Genomic DNA, 22,146 nt, shown 5'->3' with positions numbered 1-22,146 from the left:
ATAAGTATACATTATTCAAAAAGGGAAAAGATAAACCATGATACTATATTAAAACTGTAAGAAGACTTAACCTTATCACTGATGATCTAGTCATTTAAAATAATGAGTAAATAAATAAAATAAATGTAAATAAATGTAAATAAAATAAAATTAATGTAAAAGCTACATATGCAATGGTATGCAAACATAATGGAACAATATCTGATTCCCTTAATATACAACTAAAACTTATTTCCTTTAGAAGAATAATTTTACAGAAAAATTTCTTCAGTTCAAAACTGTATCACTGAAAGTTCAGTCAATACAGACTACATAAAATAAGGTTTAACATATATAAATCTAAAAGGAGATGAAAACTGATTACACACTGAACGTTTCAGATTGTTTGGTACTGCTTTACGTACGACAAACATGGACAATTCAAATTGGAATAAGTCTTACTTTGTTTCTTAAGCTTGTTTTTTTTTATTTTCCAAACATAAGCACTTCTCAATCCTTTCTTGCCCACTTCCTTTCCTGTATCTCCTTGCCAATGTTCAAAATATTTATATTCATAATATACAAGATACTATCAACTTTCCACAAAAGCACACGGAAAAAATAAAATCCCATACCTCTGGTATCCCATCCAATCTTGATAGCAAGGTGATTATGATCTCCCTTTCCCCAGGTTTAAATTCCAGTACCCCTGTGTTCCCGTAAAATTCATTGCTATCTCTTGGCTCTATTCGGTAGTGTAGAAACTGCTTAACAAGAGCTCCCCTGGAACGGATGATGTGGAGCTCTACAGATTCTCCTTCCTTAAAAAAATCCACAAAATTCAAAAAGATACATGCACCCCAATGTTCACAGCATTATTTATAATTGCCAAGATATGAAAGCAACCTAAGTGTTCATCAACAGGTGAATGGATAAAGATGTGGTATACACACACACACACACACACACACACACACACACACACACACACAATGGAATACTACTCAGCCACTAAAAAGAACGAAATTTTGCCATTTGAAGCAACATGGATGACTTGGAGAGCATTATGCTGAATGAAATAAGTCAGACAGAGAAAGACAAACACTGTATGTTATCACTTATACGTGGAATCTAAAAAGTACAACAAACTAGTGAATATAACAAAAAAATAAGCAGATTCAGATACAGGAACAAACTAATGGTTACCAGTGGTGGGGGGCAACAGAGAGGTGGGGGAGAGGAGGTACAAACTATTGGGTGTAAGACAGGCTCAAGGATATATAGTACAGCATGGGGAATACAGCCAATATTTTGTACTAACTGTAAATGGAAAGTAACCTTTCAAAACTGTATTTAAAAAAAAACAAAAGAATCACACATGCTGAATTTTGGACTGAATAGGTGTGGCATCACAACTTTAAGCAGTCTGTCTAAGGCTCAGCTAGAAATGCCAATGTGTCTCTGTTTCACGTTTGTAAAATGTGAAATAGAGCACAGACCTCTTTAACTCATTGTGAAGATTAAGGGTTGTGACTACAAAGTGCTTAGAACAGGGAAGAGAATATAGAAGGCCCTCATTATATGCTATCTATATGATTATAACAATAATAGTGATAACTGTGTTCTTGCCAGTAAAGTACCATATATAGGACAGGGAAAAAAGTCCACAAAAGTTTAAATCTTTCGAGATTGTTCTTTTGAAGCTGTGAGTACAGAATAGATTGAAGTTTCTTTCATACTTACTTGTATAATATAGGGTCCTCTGGAAGCAGGAGAAAATTCAAAAATTCCCCCAGGATCATCATTTTCCAAAATAATTAGGTCACGGCTTGTATATCCAGATTTCAGCACTTGGTTTTCCACGTTGACCCTGGGGAAGTCAGAGGGGAAAATGTTTTACAGGCTTTCTAAGTCTTACAGACTACCTATAGTCTTACTTCTGAATTTTGAAGTCTTATTTAAAATATTTACAACACTTCAGATAATGAATATGAAGGTTATTAGGAGGTAAAATTTAAGTTGAATTTAAGTGTATTAAAATCACTTCAGATCAAAACAGTTTGACTGATAACATTTATGGGAGAACTTCGATTTCTGAATTCATTGGTTCTTTCATATTTGACTGAAACCAAACACTGCATATGTACCTTAAAAATACATTAATCAAAGGTTTAAATATATTTTATAAAGTAGTATCAAATTCACAAATTTGTTTCCAGTTTTAGCAAAAGTTAATTTGTAACATGTAGTTTAAAAATAATTTAAATAAAATTGTTTTAACTTTACATACACTTGAATTTCTTTAAAAAAAAAACTCATTATGTAAGATTATACTAACTGAATACAAGTTGGTTAACTGCTTGGACTAAAGCAAGACACACCAAAAATAAAATAGTGATTAGATTTTAGAAATATTTTGTGACCTTTAATATGATTCTATTCACCTTGATTTTAACCTCACGCATTTTCTTTTGTTTTATTACAAAAGAAAATGCGTGACATACATGAAAAAAAATGGAATAGAATAGATCTGAGATACGTGACATGCTATAGCAATTCCTATACAAATCTCAAAAGAACATATTAAACCAAGATGTTTTTTATTTCTGGTTTTTATGTTCAGCCTATAATTAGAATGATCAAAGGGACTAGGACTGTAACGCTCTGAGGTTTAAAAGCCAGCATACTCTTTGAGAATTCTCAATCCTGCAAGCTGTTCTAAACCTTTCCAAATGTCACTTTCTATTGAATCAAAAAGTACCGCTGATCAGACCTCAAAATTACAATGCAGTCACAATTAATATATAAAAAGGACAGCACACTTCCTGTGTAATAGAGAATCTGAATTAACATCCTTCCCCAGCTTTTGGAAATCTGACAGCCAATACCTAGCATACTAGTGGCCACAGAAGATATAATCCAAATAATAAGATAGTTATCCTTTTTAGATTATTAATGCAGTCATATGATTTTCATTGCAAATTTGTCCATATTTCATTTACATTGATATTTTAATTAATTAAAATTTCCTATGTCTACATACGCTAAGAGACAAAAAAACATGATCAGAATGTGAAATATAAAAATCCATTCTGAGCATTAAACAAATGAATTTTTTTTAATGTGCTACCCTTTTGGAAAAAGGCAAATTTTTGAAAAGTTCTTTATACGACAACTGAGAGAATGTAGGCAAGAAATTGCTTAGATGCACTCAAAAACCAATGGAAGAGATGAGTGCCCTGCTTCTGAATTCTTTGTTAAACCACAAGATTCATAAAAGATGTTAAATAAGAATCTCACAAGCAAAGGACACTAATTGTTCTCTTGGTTATATGTACACTATAAGGAAAGTTAAAATTTTTAAGTTCTTCAAAACATGTAATTACATAATTCTCAAAAATGCATTCATAATTTAAAACTCTTAATACAAAAAAAATTAAAACTTCATATAAGCTTATCTTTAGAAGATAAAAGGACACACAAAGCATGCACAGGCAGGTGGACAAGCAAACTTTCTCGAGACTGGTGGTCATGCAGAACAGCAGCCTTGTCCAAAACACTGACTTGCAAAGCAAAATGTTGAATCACCAAAAAACAAGACATTCTTTAGCGCACTTACCCAAAATACACAACAAACCTTTCGGTTTCTACCCTGTCAACACAGAAAGAAGCGGGGGCGTGGGGGGGGGAGACAGAGACACTGTTTGCCAAAATCTCACCAATACTGTTAGAAATGTGAATGGCAGGGTAAAAATAAAGCTAAAGAAAGCTCTCTTTTTTCCCTCCCCCCGCACAAACTAGTCATATTCACTTTAAGGGAATTCTGCACACTGGGTTCTTTGCTATTCACAAATGCTAGCAAAAGGTTCGGCAGTTCCCACTTAGGGAAGATGACCCCATGACCAGCCAGCACGTCAAGACCCATTGAAGACATTCCTTTCCAGGCCTGCTCCAAGGCAGACTCATTGAAGACATTCCTTTCCAAGCCTGCTCCAAGGCGCTGGAGGCTGCCAAGCACTGTGCACGCTCACAAAACCACAGCAGCTGAGCAAATTTCATTCAGCCCGCATTTTAATTACTTAGTAGCTTTAATTAGGTTTCAAAAAAATTAAATCCCACATCCTCAGATCTAACGCCAGTTATTCTTTGAAAATATAAAAACTCTATCAGCAGAGAAAAACATATCTTTCATCATTTGCACAGGAATAAACTCAAGAAGCCAAAAGATATCGCTGTATCTTTTAATTATGACAAATCTTACTTAAATATAACTTCATATCAGGAAATCTAAACACTTTGCCAAATTCCCAATGTGCTGTATTTTTAAACAGCCTTGAGAAACATGTCAGAATGTAGAGTCCTAGTGCTTCATTTTTCAAGTCAAGTAACACTATAAATAAGGAGTTGTATACTACATATATTACAATTTTTTCTGAAATAAATTGGCATAATAATATTGTTTCTGATTTGGTGAGAACTAAACAACAAAATATTTTTAATTAGTATGGTATTAGAAGCATCATAAATCACTCAGTACCAGGGTAACTTTTATCTCTATTTAATTGAAATATAGAGAATTTTCATTTGAATTTGACATTAAAAGAAAATCGTAAATGGTATCACAATAAAGTGTTAATTATTTTTTGTTGCAATATTTTATTGTAACACTGTAATCACAGTAGCATTCATTCATTCTTTCATTTTAGTTTTGTTAAAAATTTGCAAAATTGAGATGGAGATTTTGATAAAATATGAGATTGTCACATTTATTTAATTAAATGTCTTCGAACACTGAATTGTAATTTGTTCATGCACAACTGAGATAATACAAGTATGCACTAGTTACTAACTGCATTAAAACATTTTAGTATAAATTGGAACTAATTTCTTCTGCTTGAAAAGAGAGGAACCATTAATTTCTGAAATTCTCTGCCCCATGGTTTATACTTTCTTGTGTACTGCCTTAACCCAAAGAGAGAAAGAGAAAATACTTTAGAATTATATTTAGTTAATTTCAAAGATTTACATGATAAGGTTGAAAATGACTATTTTGAAACAATATGAAGAATAGTCACTTATGAACTTGCAGAGGTATAATTTAAATCATTCTTTAGACATTTAGTTCAGAGCAGAAACTTGCAGCTTAGCTAACAAAGTTTCTATAGATTGCTACCTCTTTGGTTTATAATTGCTGTTCATTTTTCTTTAGTTTGTTTTTAAGACTGTCCACTGATTTAATAAGTACTCAAATCTAACTTAAGGAAAAAAGCACACAAGTGAAAAACTAATAATTTCAGGTTAACATTTCACCAATTTTTTCATCTATGAAATATCTTTCCTTAAGATTTAATGGAAAATATATATTAAAACCATAAGTCATTTAGACTGTGCATGTGTGTTTGTGTGTGTGTGTGTTGTATTTGGTTTTTGCTTTTTTTGGTCTGTTTGCCTATTTTGTTTTGTTTTAATTTTTATGTTAAGAAAAAGGAAGAAAACACAATGTGGTACTGAAAGCACACAAAATGAACAGCAGACATTCAACAGATTTGTTCCCTATATTCTGAATTTTTCTTCCACATAAAAATAAAAACAACTACTCATAAGGTTTATAAAATGTGTTTACACAATACACCAACATAGAAAAACCTACAAGAGACTGAGAGTAAAATTTGGAGAGGACCTGGGGTTACATAAAATAATTATTACTACTTCAGTCCTGATTAAAACAGTATAGAATAACAGGTATTAATTCATCTACGAATTTTATTGTTTCTAAAATAAAAATTTTGCAAAGCCCTCAAGTCACATATTAACCTTCTCTAATATGTATCAACTTTAATATAGAGACCTGTAGTAGATAAGCTTGGTTTCAATTTTTTTAATTAACATCAATTAAGCACAGTAGTTTTTTATTTTTGGAATTTTCTGACTCGCTGAAAAAAATTTCTCTTTGAGAGATTGTGATATTTTCTTGATATAAATTACTTACTGAGAAATATTAACTAAATCCTTATTATTACTTAAAAATACCCCTTAAATTTGTATTATTTTTTATTCTCTGGAAAATTAGTATTATTTAATGTTAAATTTCATGTAAAAAAGAGAATTTCATTATATGAAGATTAACACTTTCTTTTTACTCACTCAAAAAAGCTCTAATCCTCTTCCCTGATGAAAATGAAGCCGGCAGAGATGTTTGGCTAACCTAACATTTTGGGTTTGCTGCTGCCTATTTTTTGAAAATAGCAACATATTAGCTATGCCTAAGATGTATCTAATACCTTCCATAAATTCTCTATGTAATGTTTCTTCATGATAAATAGCAGGGTGAGAGTTCACTATGTTATAACAGTCTAACCAAAAGCCATCAACAAACATCAGAAAAGTCAGAAGGTGGTCAGCATGACGTTATCTAGTTAGTTTTTTCTTTTTACTTTATGTGGAGAAAAGAATTAAAACAAGAAACAAAATTATTTCAGAGAACGTGAACATATAAATATGTCACTAAACATTACCTAAATGGGTTATTACCTGTCTAGAGAAAGTGTTACCGTCTCATTCATTTCTGGTATGTCATCAGCTTTGACAGTAATGTTGATTGTTGTGTCACTTTGCCCAGATAAAAACACAACAGAGCCATTAAAGGGTCCTATATCATCCAGGGTCACTGCTTTTGAATTAAAGCCAGAGGGCTTCAAACTCCAATAGACAGTAGCCTGGCCATCAGTTCCATCCCGATGTAAGGGAATGCATACCTTATAAAAAGAAAACAGAACAAGTTCTTCTGAAATACATGCTCACAAATTACATAAGCTTTTCAGTTAGTGCATACACTTGTTATATGAATATGTTTAGGTATTGTGCATAGAGAAGTGAACAATTAAAATGATATTAAAAGCACAATTGAACAAGCTTTCTTTAAGTATGATGATAATTTCAGATTTGACTATTTTATATTAGTTTTTGCTAATCAAACTTCTCTATTAAATTTCCCCCACCCAAAAACCCGCCTAACCTGGGATTTGTCTTAACAAAAAGACTTCATTTTAAAAGCCAAAGAACCATGAAAAACACAGAACAATGGCTAAAGAATAAATTTCCATGAGAAGTTCTCTGAAAAAAAGAATTAATTTAATATCACAATACAAACTGAAAAATAAGCTTTTGTGACTAAATCTGGGAAGTACACAGTTATGTCAAATGCATCCTAACGTGACAGGGGGCAAAATAAGAAAATAATAATACAAATAAGAAATGTTTCTAACCAACACAACAAATGCAGCAGAAACAAAATCAGATGTTCAAATCATGGCTCTGGGTTATCCTGGGCAAGTTACTTAACCTCTCTGACCTCAATTTCCACATGTGAAATGAAGCTAGTGGTTCTCTATTTTGCAAGTTCCTGGTGAAGATTAAAGTGTCTCTCCATAGCATGAGCTAAATAAATGGAAACTATTATAATAATTCTGAAACAAATTGTATTTGGTAGTTTTATTTAAGTGCAGCACACTTTAAGTATGTATAAGAAAAGGATCACTGAAGATCATAATGAAGTTTTTCTTCAAACAAAGAATGTAAACAAATATTTAACAGTATATAATGCTATTCTTTTTAAGTGCCTAAAAAAGGTATCCTCTGCTCTTTGCCCTTGAACATAGGCCATCTTGAAAAACATGGAAGATATTTCCTCACTAACCATTCTTCTAATTTGGCTAGCAACAGTCAAGTCTGTAGACTAGCAAGCAAAGTAAGATTCTTAGAAAACACAAAAAAAAGTAAGAAAGGACTGGGCTCTTAAATCACCCCAAGAGGGTGGGCGTGGCCAGGCTGTAGATGGGGACAAAGAGAACAAAGGGAAATTCTCACTCTTTCTGCTGTTTCCCAGGATGGGAAGAATGCAGGTTTCACAGAGCCCAAAACTTTCCCTAGAAGCTAATTTCCCTCTAGGGAAAAATATGAAATGGTAAATGTACAGCTTTGTAAGATAAATGAATAGAAACAACCCATTCTTTCAGAAAAAACTGAATACTTTTTAGTTTTTAGAAGAAAAATATAAAAATATTATGAAAATATAAAAAGTCAAAACCATCTTGAAAAATAGAGCTTCTCTGCCACTTCACAGAATCAAATATACAAACAAAGGAAGTTGTGGTCACCATATTTTGACATGAGGGTTTGATAATAAAAACAACTCTCCACATTCCTGATCTCAACTGCAACCCAGTTTAAACCAAATCTAAGTGTAAGAGACTTGGAGAGGGTTTTAGGGACAGACTGTGGCTCAGGGAATGGTAAGGTCAAAAACCAGAGTGGTCCCTATATAGATGGCAGGAAAATTCAACCAGGGTCGGGGTAGGCAGGGAGAAGTGCTGTATATGTGAGCATGTTTGTGTGTGTCCGTGTGTGTGTATCCAGAAATTTACATATATATGTAAATAAAATTATATATATATATAATTCCGAAGATTTGGCATCCACTACTTTACCACCATCACCTCCACCACCAAGTATAGGATGTCACCTGAATCCTGCCCAAGGCAAGCATGAGGAGTGCTCAGAAATAGAAAAGGTCAAGGATTCCTATGGTACATATGACTTGGCCAATAAAAAAAAATTGTGTTTGGCTATTACTCTACCAAATGTCATACCACTAGCTGAACGCAGCGTCATCAAAATATCCTACTTTTGCTGTGAGCAATTAATTCTAATTTTATTCTATCGAATATGGCAAAAGATGATGAAAATCACACATTCATCAGTTATTTATGTCAAATTACATATTGAAGGCTTGCTGTAAATGGTGAAGCTTTTCAAGATCTGTTAACTCTATAAACTAACTCGATCTCCCCCTCAAAAAAACAGTGTCTTTACATTATCTCAAATTCATTAGGCCCCATCAATAAGAAAAAGCCTACTTACCACTTCAGCAGCAACATCTTCTGGTTCATGCAAAATGATTGGAAGATTGCTAATAAAGCCAATTTCTCCATTTGCAATGTCTGGAGTAACCACTAAAGAAATATTTCGGATTTTTCCAAATCTAGGACTTATGGGTGGGATTGGGGGAACTATATTCACCAACTCCAGATCTTCCAACTATAATAAACAAAAAAAGCCATAAAAGTGGAAAGAAAAGACATTTTTAAGAAAAATGTTAAAGTCTTAATTGCATGGGAAAACAAAATAAGCATGGGTAAGGCCACCAATAACTTGGCAACTTCCTTCTTCATTCACCATCTGATTCAACCTCCCACACTGGCTTCTTGAGCTCTTTCTGATCCTCAATTATTATTCCCCAGGGTTCTTCCTAAGACCTTTATCTTATAATTCCATACCCTCTCCATAATAACCTCTGGATCTCTCCTTCAAATTCCAAATCTTTATAACCAACTGCCACTGAATATGACATAAACATCAGAGACACCTTACAGACAGAATGTGCCAAAGAGAAGTCACTATCTCTGCTCCATGTCCTCTAACCACTATTTTCACCAATACCACCATCCGCTTTTCCTCCTTGGTGCCTATACCCAACTACCTTGATGTAAAGCCAAATATTGGCGAGTTGCCCACATTTCCCTCCTCTCTTCCACTGACCCACACCTCCAATCAAATCACCCACTCCCCTTCTCTGCCAGAGAAAATTCACGATCAGAAGACCATTCAGAACTCCAAATGTGACTTAATATGTCTTTATGTTTAAAGAAATGTGACACATGTATAACATATAATGTCCCTGTGATTAATGAACATGACCTTCAGAGTAACTTTCACAGTTTCTCCTCATGTAGAAGGGCCTCCTTCCACATCTCACAAGTCAAAATGTACTCGCTCTTAAAGACTAGTTAAATATCCCTCTCTCCCATGAAGATTTCCTTGGATTCTCCAGCTCTCTTTCTTCTACCTCTTCCTGAACTTCTACTGCTACACTCACTAAACGTGGAAATTAACGTTAAACTTCACATATTGCTTGCTTATCAGCATTTTGTGTGTTCTAGACTTTTACTTCCCAACAGGACTATACACCTCTTGTGTGTCTGTGTCTTTCTCAGTATTTTCCTGCAACATGACATTAAGTACAGCAGCTACACAATAGACTTGTTGATTTATCCCTACAAGACAAAATGAGCTCTATAAGAATCCTGATATATCAAAACTTTCAACATCTTAATATTCTAACTTTTCAAAATCCAACTTATCAATCCTCACAGTGTGCACATGAGTGTGGGCATAGACAATCATTACAGGACTGCAAAAAGCACAGAGATTTTAAGTTAAAAAGCAACTGTGAACTTAACAGGGCCTTATGGATTGCCCACTCTTCAGAGCCCTCTGTTAGGTTTTGTAATGTGGAAACAATGATACTAAGTAACCACCTGTAGAGACTGGTGATTTAAGTTGATATTGTGGACACCTGTGGACAAGGACTGTACTGATCCTGCACATACGCTCACATTTTGTGATGAACAATACACATTTTAAGGGTAAAAGTAAATGCCTTTTTAAATGTAACACACTTTGCTTTGAAAATAATATACAGGAGGAGAATATCAAAAATTCCATGACTGGTAAATATTCACTCGGGTAAAAGAAAAAAAAAGAAATCAGACTGACCAATCTTGCTAAATACTGGTATGTGGACTAAGTCAAGTAAAATATAACATGCGGTTCTTTAGGATACTGCATTTACTTTATAAAATAAATGAAACATAAAGATACATAGTTAAAACCACGTAAGTATAACTGTCATTCCTTCTAGAGAAAAAGAATATACATACCCATATATATGTAGTTATCTTTAAAAATAGCACAAGAAACTAAAAATATATATTTGAATGGCATATAAATATAAAGTGTGCATTGGATGGAGGTGAAGACTTTTTAAAATACACTGGTCTTGTGTGAGTTAGCACATGTTTGTGAATGAACACTCTCATTCTCATACATTCACAAAGAGTTAAACTGATAATACTGTTGAATATATCAAGAAAATAATGACTTATTTTTACTTCAAAACTTTTCAAAAAGAAAGGAAGAAAATTCATATTCTACTTACATTTATCAAAACAGTTACAGAATTAATTCTAAATATAGTATTTTTGGAAAATACAGATAAAGAAGATATAGAAGGCTACGGAATGAACTGATCAAAAGAAAAATGCTAATTTCCCATGGCTTATTTCCTAGTCTCTAAGCCTTTTTGTCTGGGTTCCTTAAGCATCTGCTAAATCAAACTACTCCATTCATAAAGAGTCGTTCTTTGCTTCCAGACAGTTTGCAACCGAGACAGCACATTAGTAACCCCATGCCTGCCAAAAACGGTATCTCAGACTAACGTATTTTAGCTGAGAGGCTTACTGAAGAATGAGGAGCTCATGTCTCAGATTCTCCTTTCTTCAGCCTCATTCAGCTTTCCATGCAGAGTCTGATGCCTCCTATTCTTGAATTGCTCATCCATTACGTACTATACAAACTACACAACCTTCTAATTCCAACTAGCCTTCCAGAACCTACAGCTGTTTTGAACTTTAAGGAATTGTGTCAGTGACTAATAATGACCTTTTGTCCTAAAGTGTTAAATTGACTGTCTGCACTGTAAGACCTTTGTTTTTCAACTGAATACAGAGATAGATAAAAAACTGAGTCTGGAATTAGTGGTGCAAACAGATTTCTAACCCGGGATCACCAAAATTCAGATATTACATGCTTCTTCAAGCTTTTCCTTTCTTTTCAAATGTTGTCTAAAATAAATTCTGTCATATTCATATAGAATGCTGAAATAAAATAGCTAGAATAATATCTGACCGATTGAAGGTTCTTAATAAAGTTTTGTTTACAAAAGGATTCTCTGCAGCTACTTGGATAGAGATACTGGATATTTTCAAGAGACTGAAAGCTTAATATAAAGGTTACTAATATTGGCATAGATATACGGGGTCTGTATCCACAGTAAAAACTGGTTTTGAGGCAGAGTAAAAAAAGATATCAGAAATGTAAAACAGAAAAGTTCTCTACAACTCAAAATAAATCCTTCTGCATCATCATTTCTCAAACTCATGTCATGTCACTGCAACTACTACAGGAATTCCAGGATGCCCAGGCCTCCATGAAAGCAAAAGCAACTGTGTGAAACCTTTGCTTCATTTCACTTGTTTTAATAATTTGTTTCTCTTATGAGTTTTGACCTATGTAGGATAGGAGACAGAGGGAGAACTGAATACTGAGGTTCTAGGGACAAAAGCCTTAAACATATATGCTATGAATTGAATGTTTGTATCCCCAAACCCAGAATTCACATGTTGAAACCCTAATGCCCAATTTGATGGTATTTGGAGATGGGACCTTTGAGAGGTGATCAGGTCAGGAGGGTAGATCTCTCATGATAGATCAGTGCCCTTATAAGGAGAGACACCAAAGAGCTTGCATCCTCTCTCTCTCTCTCTCCACCACGTGAAGACAAAAAGCAAAAAGACATCAGTCTGAAAACCAGGAAGAGGGCTCTCCCCAAAACCCCACCATGCCGGCATTCTGATCTCAGACTTCCCAGACTCCAGAACTGTGAGAAGTAAATGTCTGTTGTTTAAGCCACCCAGTCTGTGGTAGTCTTTATAGCAGCCCAAACTGACCAAGACAATGTCTACTAATAAGAATGCTCTGAATACAGAGGACACCAACCACAGAGAAGGCAAAGGAGAGCACTGATGTCAAAAAAAAAAAAAAAAAACACAAAAACCCACAATAAACTCTGACACTCCTCTCAACAAGTTATTTAAATCTCCCAGAGGCACCTGAGAATTCCTAAGTTTGGGAAATGCTACCCTAATTGCAAACTGGTGAAATTAGTATGTTTTTCCATATATTAAAAGGACCAACTTTAAAAAGTAAGTTATGACATGTTTTTTAGAAGGTCAAACTTAAAGCTTTTTAAAATTTTCTAAATATCTCTCTAAATGTGCTCTGACGGCAGCATTCTAATTGCCTTAACTTCTTGCTCAATGAGGTCAGGGCCATGGGCTTGACCACTTGCTCAATTCCACTTCACAGGCCCAGATCCCCCACCATCTGGCCAGTCATCTCATAAGAGCATTCCACAAGCTGCAGGGGGAATGGAAACAACTGTGAATGACACCATGTTCTGTTCACCCATCACCCCAAGAAGAGAATTCAAGGGTCCTCCATAAAAGTGGGTTATCCTCATAGACAGAAGGATGCATCGTATCATAATTTCCCCATTTCGAGGAGACACAATAGAATAATAATAATAGTTATAATAATAAAGGTGAAAAGCAGATCTCCCACCGCAAAGCTTTTGGAATGCTGACAAAAGGTCTCCCTATATGTAGGCATATTGCAAAAAGGCATCCCTACGTACCGACAAATCATATATCCCCATAATGGGCCACTCACTAGACACCTCCACTAGGAGTCCACAATTAATGCACAAACCATATAAGCGTGAGCAGTGACTTAGCCCAAAAAAAAGACAAAAGTCTTCAAAATAAAAGGGCCCACCCCACCAAGTGCTAAGCAAGGTACGACACAGCCCGGAGACATTCAGAATGCCAAGATTTACAAAAAAGCTTTCAGAGATAAAGAGCAAGTTAACCTAAAGGTAAATGATTTCTTTCCCCTCAAATTTCTTACCAGGAACTCTGGAAGCTAAAAGGCAATACCTTTAAAGTTCTGGAGAAGAAGTTATTTTAATCTAGAAATTCTACGAAGCCAGTTATCAATGTATGAAATTTCATTTTCAGTGCTCAAAGACTCAAAAAGTTTACCTTGCACATACTTTTTCTGCACATGTATTTGAGGATAGATATATTTCAACAAAACTAAAACACAATCCAAGAAGTAAAAGGCAAGAAATCAAGAAAACTGAGGAGTTCAGAAAAAAACAGTCCCAAGTAGCAGGTGTGAAGCAAGTGAAGAAAGCAGTTGGTACAGCTAAACTCAGCATTCAACACATCTAAGACAGCTGGAAGACCTAATTTGGTAAGAATGGCATATAAAAAGGAGCAGGGCTTCCCTGGTGGTGCAGTGGTTAAGAATCCGCCTGCCAATGCAGGGCACACGGGTTCGAGCCCTCATCTAGGAAGATCCCACAAGCCGCGGAGTAACTAAGCCCGTGTGCCACAACTACCGAGCCTGCGCTCTAGAGCCCGCGAGCCACAACTACTGAGCCCGCGTGCCACAACTACTACTGAAGCCCGTGTGCCTAGAGCGCGTGCTCCACAACAAGAGAAGCTACCGCAATGAGAAGCCCGCACACTGCAAGGAAGAGTAGCCCCCACTCGCCGCAACTAGAGAAAGCCCGCATGCAGCAACAAAAACCCAGTGCAGCCAAAAATAAAGAAATAAATAAAAAGGGGCAATTAGAAACTCCAGAGAAAGCAATAATAAAGTATAAAACAAAGTCTAGACAAAAATATGAAACAAATTTAAATGCAGCATTATTCAAAGAAATTAATGGAATATGAGATTTCATTTGATATATATTTCACTTAGCAAAATGTATGGTGACATAGATCATATATTCTTTCTTTACTGATCCATTCATACTATCTGATTCTGCATTAAATTTATTTACATAACCAAAATTTGATAAGCACCCTTTATTGCTTTCTAATTTTCAAAATCAACCAATACCAACCATATGGAAAACATAACCATAGTAGCATAAATAAGTACAGATGTTTCAAACTTTGGCAATAAAAATATGCTCTGGTTAATAAAAGTTAAGAAATAAAAGAGATAAGATGGAGAAATATAGGGCCCTTATTTCTTCTTATTAAGTAGATAGAAGTCCATAGATTCTACCTACAGTTAATAGATTTTTTAGTATACTATTTAAAGTTATATACACAATTTCTCTCATATTGCTTTTTTTATTTCTGGAATGCTTTCCCTGCAGCATCCATCATGAAAAACATATTTATTCTACAAACTATATTCCTATGTCACATTTTCCTAAATCAACTCAAAAGAATGGCTCACTCTCTCCTGGCCCTCCCCCACTCACAGTTCATGAATTTCTCCATTACATCATCCATTATATTCTGACCTACATTTCATGTCTGATCTACTTTTATTATCACATGATTAAAACAGACTTTAGTATAATCCTTGTTTTATTCATCCTTATATGTGTTAGGGGCAGACAGGCTCTCTTTGGACTCCCTACATAACTTCTAGTAAGCAACAGAATCCAAAATATAAATGAGGGCAAAATAATGACTGGTTAACTCTCTCACACAGATAAGCACACTTGTAGTTTAACCAAAGTTGAGATTATTTTAATCATTCAAGTACCTGTACTAGGAAGTGGGCCCCATTTTGAAGGAATGCATCATTTCTTAGTGGTAATTTTATAGTGACTTGGGTTTTTTGTTCTGGAAAAATGAGGCTGCTTCTCCTGGATATATTTAAGATGCCATCTTTTGCTCTCAAAGGGTCCACATCTCCAGCAGGAATATAAAGTGCAGAATAAAACATATTCACATCTCCTTTAGTTCCTCCTAGTCTTTTAAAACTCAAGGATAAATATCGTTCACGTGGGTTACTTTCAATCTTCTGGTTTTCCATAGGAAAAAATGTTATTAGGCCATAAACATCATCACTATCCTGAATGTAGAACAAAAGCTGCAGATAAAGGAATAAAATATTAAATGCAGAATTCTCACATCTGAGATTACCAAATGGTTTATTTTCTAGGCTGTTTTGAATTTTAATATTTATTTATGCATCACATCTAAAAATGACTACTCTCATAGGTAATAGAGTAAAAGATGAATCAAGAACACATTTGAAAACTTTGTGGAATTTTTTTAAGAGCAAACTTTTTATTTACAGAGGGACAACCTTCAGCAAGGGAAGTAACCACCATTTCTAAAACCAGTGCTCTTCCTGTCACATCAAACTAAACATAAATGTGCTTTGTGTGGTCAAATTCTTCAGCTGTTCTATGACACAGAAATATTCCCACAGGTAAAGTATAATAAGAGATCTACCTCTGCTGGTTCGCTCACTTCTGCACCTCCTCGTATAGTATGAGGGAGAATCTTAAGTAGGTAAGCTTCTGCCTCTTCTGGAAGATCATCATCAACCACAGTAAGAGGAACTGATGCCAACATCTGCCCTTGTGCAAAATGGAGAACTCCAGAACTTGGTCTGATATCTGCTGTTACCGGTGAGGGATCACTGCTATTCCGTGTCAATACCCAGTTCACAGAAATATTCCCATGAGTGCCACCATTTCTAACCACTGTAATTTCTTCAAATCTAGAATTTTTAAAAAAATATATGGTCATATAATACACTCTATTTCCCTTAAAATGGGCATTTTCAATGTCAAGTTGGCCACCAGACACTGGTAAAAGCAGAATCCAAGTCATAAAGAATGACTGTTTTTAATATGAAGGAGTAGATATGTAGATGTGCCCTAGGAAACTACCATAATGTGAATTAACCTGCATATTTAAATATGTGACTTAAATATCACTCCCAAAATAGAAAAACAACAGTGAAACCACGGTCAAGGAAATGACACATACACTTAACAGTTCAGCACTGTGTCCAACACCACAAATATTAAATCTTGGAATAACATATTAAAATAATTGTAGCAATACAACATTTAAAATAAACCCTACCTTGATGTTGTATCTTCATCAATTATAACTGTCCTTTCAAACAAGATACTGCTGAATGAGAGGACACCATAAGGTTTGTCATTTGGCTTAATGGTGACTTGTACAACAGAAGGGACTAATAGCACAGCATCTCCCTGTAAGGTATCTTTTAGTAACATAACATGAAATGATTCAGCAATCTCTGGTATGGTATCATCAATTATTTGAAATTTCAGGTGTGATTCATAAATAAAAGGTGGAAAAACAATAGTTGTGTTTGGCTGAAGATCAATGAAGTCTAAATTTTGCTGGGCATGTGCTGTTGAATTCCCAGTTATAACAACATAACAGATCGAAATTTCATATTCATCAGATCCAATCATATTTCCCTGGTCATCTTTTCCACGAACCACTGGAATTGTGAGTATGTGGTCTTCCTCAGGTACCAAATAAACACTCTGAATGAATCTCACAGGACTGTCATTTTTCTTAATGATGATCTCAACTGAGCTCCTGGAGGTGTTGATCTCAGCTCCTCCTTCTACACTTTTCAGCTGAATCAAAAATATTTCATCATTTTCTGGTACCTGTCAGAGAAATATAACAGTGGTAAAACATCAATAACCAAAACACCTGCAAAAAAACCAAAGTGTGAAAAGTCCCTCTGTTTCAATGCAATTGCATAGAAATAAAAAAATCTTTACCTGAAGGGAGCAGATAAAGAGGCTTGTTCAGTGTCTATTTACTAAAATATTTTCCAAAGGTAAACAACATATTTTAGATAAAGCAATGATAAGAACAAGTAAGGAAGTGTCAGTATAATGGCTTTCAACCTTGATCAATCTTTAGATAACTAAAGATCTGACAGTAAAAACTAGTTTCATCAGGTGGGTTGGGTCAGAAGCAGCATTCAAGGTCTGATAATAGATAAGAATCTGGAAAACTACATTAACATCACATACAAATTGTTAGTTTTCAATCATGTCAAATTATTCTTGCTTCTCTCTAAACAGTTTCTATCTCAAGATTTAAACATATGATACCAATCACATGATTTTCAAAATACATATCATGTCTCTCTGGAGAACAAGCTACAAGAGTCACTATTAGGCAAAATGATGACACTGTTAAAATGAAACTTTTTAAAAATAAATAAATAAATTTATTCATTCATTCATTTATGGCTGTGCTGGGTCCTCATTGCTGTGCGCAGGCTTTCTCTAGTTGCGGCGAGCAGGGGCTACTCTTCATTGCGGTGCATAAGCTTCTCATTGCAGTGGCTTCTCTAGTTGCAGTTCACAGGCTCCAGGCGCGCACGGGCTTCAGTAGTTGTGGCTCACAGGCTCTAGAGCGCAGGCTCAGTAGTTGTGGCTCACGGGCTCTAGAGCGCAGGCTCAATAGTTGTGGCGCATGGGCACAGCTGCTCCGAAGCATGTGGGATCTTCCTGGACCAGGGCTCGAATCCGTGACGCCTGGATTGGCAGGCGGGTTCTTAACCACTACATCACCAGGGAAGTCCCGAAACTTTTTTTAACTACAGAGAAATCCTAGGGATTATCTCTACTGTGCTATTTGAGTTTTTACTTCATTATAAATGAATGAAAGTGAAAAAATATATATTTTTACCTCCATCAATAGAAATATAAAAAGTAAAGCTATTTATCTCAAAAAAGAAAATGTAATGATTTGATTAATGATCTTTTTCCCAACTTTACTGAGGAATAATCGACAAATATAACTAATATATTTAAGGGGTACAACATGATGATTTGATATACATATACATTGTGATTACAAAGATCAAGATATTAACACATCCATCACCTTACATAGTTAACTCTGTGTGTGTGTGTGTGTGTGTGTGTGTGTGTGTGTGTGGAGAGAAAACCTAAATCCTACTCTCAGTAACTTTTAAGTATACAATACCATACTATTAACTATAGTCACCATGCTGTATAGTAGATCCTCAGAAGATGAGCTTTTAAATTTATAATTAAAATGTATAATTAATCATTGCCCCCAAATTATAACCTGTTAAATGTTCCAGGATCTATAGACAAAAGGTTTTTGTTAGCTTTCACAACCAGATGAATTAAGAGTTATCAATGCTATCTAATATTTCATTTTTTCAAGAGAAATACTCTTTTCTAATAATGTCTTCTAATTCATTTTTCTTCTCTTGGGATTTGGTTTCATGGTTTTTTTTGTGGGAAGGTAGGGAGATAATTATAAATTCCCAGCTATTCCCTTTTTTTCTGATAATACTACTAAGTAATACTACTGCTAATAATACTAAGATTATTTTATTAAAAGTCATGTTTTCTTTTGGTTAGCTCATGGGGGACATCCTTGTACATATTGTTTAAATTCATTCTTTCCTTACCAGTTAAACTAGCTGTGTCATGTATCTCAATCCTTGGTAGCTTCAGTGTGAAATTAAAAATAACAAAAGCCTTCCTATGAATGTAGACATTTAAAATATCTAAAAAAATGAATATCACATGCAACCAAATTTTCTTTGCTTTTATAGTAAAATATTTATGCTGGGTAAGTAGTACTGTACCTGCTCGAAACTGAAATCACTAGCAAAATCAATCATCAAGGTTTACAAAATGCTTAAATGTTTGTATTAAGTGTGGTTGTCAGTTACATGCAAGTTCATCACCTTTTAGATACACAACTTCATGTGAATTAAATAAGATAAATATTAATAAGATGTATTCAAAAGAAATATTTATAGCTAAGGCATAATTGGCCACAATACACTAACTTCACATAGGACTATGTTCTTGAATAATTTCAAATCCTGAACATAATTTAATACTTGACATAATATTCTCTAACATGTCTGTAACACAGAGAGAGGCCTTGTCCCTTTTAAGCACTTAACACATCCTACCTCATCATCGAGAACTGTCAAGTTATAAACTACTGTTCCACTGCCAGGAGGAACAGTGATGTTCCCTTTAACTGGACTTAAATCTTCTTCAGGTGGGTTTGGGCCACCCTCTACCTGCAAGGAAACACAGTGCCATCAATAAACATGAAATATTTCAAAAGAATAAGAAAGCATTATTGTGATATCAGCTGACATATTTAGTTTAAAATGTTTTGCAAGAGGAATGATACTTTAAAAAAATTTTTTAATAAACAAATATATCCTGGTACTTCCACCAAAAAGAAAAAAAAAAGAAGAAGAATGATACTAACCTACATTAAGTCTGCCCTTCTAACTAATAGTCAAGGCCTGTAATATAATTACAGATCTTGACTATAATTACATTAAACTACATGGTTTCTAAGAGCTTTCTCTTTTTTTCTCAACCGTACTATTAAACCTGACAAAAAAACTTATAAGTACTTTTTCTTGAGCGGAATGTATTCACAATTAGTGTATTCTCTTAAGTAACAGAATCAAATACCAGTCCCACCACTGGCAGAGTAACCTTGGGCAAGGTATTTAATAACTCTGTCCAGCTTTTTCCTCATCTTTAACATGAGCGTAATAATGTCCACTTTCCAGGCTAGATATGAATATTTAATAAAATCATATTCCTTTTGAAAAGTATTAAGTACTCTGTGTCTAACCCTTTTTTAGGTACTAAGGATACAGCAGTGAACAAGGCAAACTTTCTACCCACCAGGACCTTACATTTAATGAAAAGGAACAAATGGAAGATAAATAAATGTGTGTCCGATGATGGTAAGTACTATGGAGAAAAAATTTTAAAGGGCATGAGGGAGATTGAGTGCTGGGAAGAGTTGCAGTTTACATGCAGCGATAATCAGTGTAAAGCACTTAGAACAGTATATGGCAATATTAAGTGCTCCACAAATGTTAGCTGTAATTATTTCAACATAACAGAAGGCTCAAGAGCTAATAAAATAACTTCAGACATCCATAGAGAGTTGAAAACACTATAACCTGATGATGCCTTACCATTTCTACAGCCAATTTTCTTCCAAATTTTGGAGTACAACTGCTGTTAACACCATCCATTAAGTATATTTTTTTAAGTGGAATGTATATGGGGGAAGACTACATATTAAATAATTTTATATAAGCCTAAGGAACCCATGAGCATTTTAAAATTTTATATCCTTGAAAAGATTTATCATAAACGTTCTATGAATTTTATAGAATTAACATTATTATTATTCAATTTGTGGTTTATTATTATCCTGTAATCTAAAGTGATATGTTGTGTTTCACGTAAGAACAGTATATCCAAGCAGCAAGGAAAACAGTTTTATATTAAACATGAAATTTATCAGATGATCAAAGTATTTACTTTTATTTTATTTTCATTGTCATGCTTATTATACAAAGGACCTTGATTTTAAAATTACAGCCATCTGGTATGAACTCTGAAGCATTACCATTTAAAATGATTTCAGAGTAAACTTACCTCAAAAGTCACACTGACCATCCCATAGGTTCCTTTTTCTCTGATGAGAGTAAGAGGTACAGTTTCATTTCTGCCCGGGGGCTCACTCACTGTGATTGAGAAAGGCTATTGGGAAGAGCAAAGACCATCAGGTGCTGATCAATCAGAGACAGGAGCTCGTGCAAACTGTTACCTTAGAAATCCTAATTTTCCAGAGACAAATCAATCCACATTGTGCTCTAAAAATGTGGGGCTTCCTAGCATTCACTAACTGTAGCTAACAACGCTTAAAAGGTTAAAATAATAGTATAAAGGGAACATAAAACTAGTCAGGCAAAAGATGCAGGTTCTTGTCTTGCTTCCAGCAACAAGTAGCTGTCCCGCTGAGGAATCTTAAAGGTTATCTCACTGAAAGATGATGAACTCAAATGCTCCCAGGGGCCCAGGAGGTCACAGAAATGAGTTGTGCCTCCAAGCCAGGGCAGCTCATTGGGACTATGGTTCAGCCTTGCTCCCAACCACTGCTCCCTCCTCACTGGTCAGCTAGCCACTGAAAACAGACATCTGCTAATGACTTTTTCAGGACATGATCACTAAGGGGAAGAAAAAGCCAGGACTTCAAATGTTGCACAGTGTTGGCATGGCAGGGTAGAAGAGATGAGTGGGCAGGTACACGCTAGCTAAGGCCGCAGGTGACACTAAGTCTCAGTATCCCCATCCATCAACAGGAATAGGAACGCCTGTCTCAAACAATTGTGATGAGGTGTCAATAATTCACGTCTTAGTGCTTATCCTAGTACATGTCACATAGTGAGGACCCAGCAAATGTTGGCTATAATTGTGATCATCATCATCGATATAATCATCATCCAGTCTGGAAACCAAAGCCAGCCTATGTAGTAACAACTGTGAGCTCAACAGTTACTTAGTTTAATTTTAATCACACAGGGCAGGTGCCTAGTCAGAGGCTTCCTGGCAGCTCTGAGACCACAACAGTCAGGGACCTAGGACAATTGCTAAAAACTAGAACTCACTCCCAGAGGCTAAGATATTTAATATCAAAAGAAAGAAGGAAAGAAACCTTTAAACAAGTGAGTATGAGGTGGGGGATGAAAGTTGGGAGTGAGTGTAGAGGAAAAGAAGTAGGGAGA

General features: G+C 35.0%; 1 protein-coding gene across 1 annotated transcript in view; it reads right to left on the bottom strand.

The window, feature by feature from the left end:
* ADGRV1 (adhesion G protein-coupled receptor V1) overlaps positions 1 to 22,146 on the bottom strand; it is a 542,990-nt gene that overhangs the window by 496,104 nt on the left and 24,740 nt on the right. The window contains exons 5-13 of the mRNA XM_065873671.1: positions 21,017 to 21,121; positions 19,507 to 19,620; positions 16,629 to 17,194; positions 15,987 to 16,257; positions 15,289 to 15,618; positions 8,899 to 9,075; positions 6,511 to 6,734; positions 1,723 to 1,849; positions 615 to 800 (exon numbers count right to left, since the gene is read on the bottom strand). Of these exons, the coding sequence (XP_065729743.1) occupies positions 615 to 800; positions 1,723 to 1,849; positions 6,511 to 6,734; positions 8,899 to 9,075; positions 15,289 to 15,618; positions 15,987 to 16,257; positions 16,629 to 17,194; positions 19,507 to 19,620; positions 21,017 to 21,121 (2,100 nt within the window). The remainder of the gene's footprint in view (positions 1 to 614; positions 801 to 1,722; positions 1,850 to 6,510; positions 6,735 to 8,898; positions 9,076 to 15,288; positions 15,619 to 15,986; positions 16,258 to 16,628; positions 17,195 to 19,506; positions 19,621 to 21,016; positions 21,122 to 22,146) is intronic.

Source organism: Phocoena phocoena, chromosome 3 (assembly GCF_963924675.1).
Source record: "Phocoena phocoena chromosome 3, mPhoPho1.1, whole genome shotgun sequence".
Classification (NCBI taxonomy): domain Eukaryota; kingdom Metazoa; phylum Chordata; class Mammalia; order Artiodactyla; family Phocoenidae; genus Phocoena; species Phocoena phocoena.
This window is presented reverse-complemented; position numbering and strand designations above follow the sequence as displayed.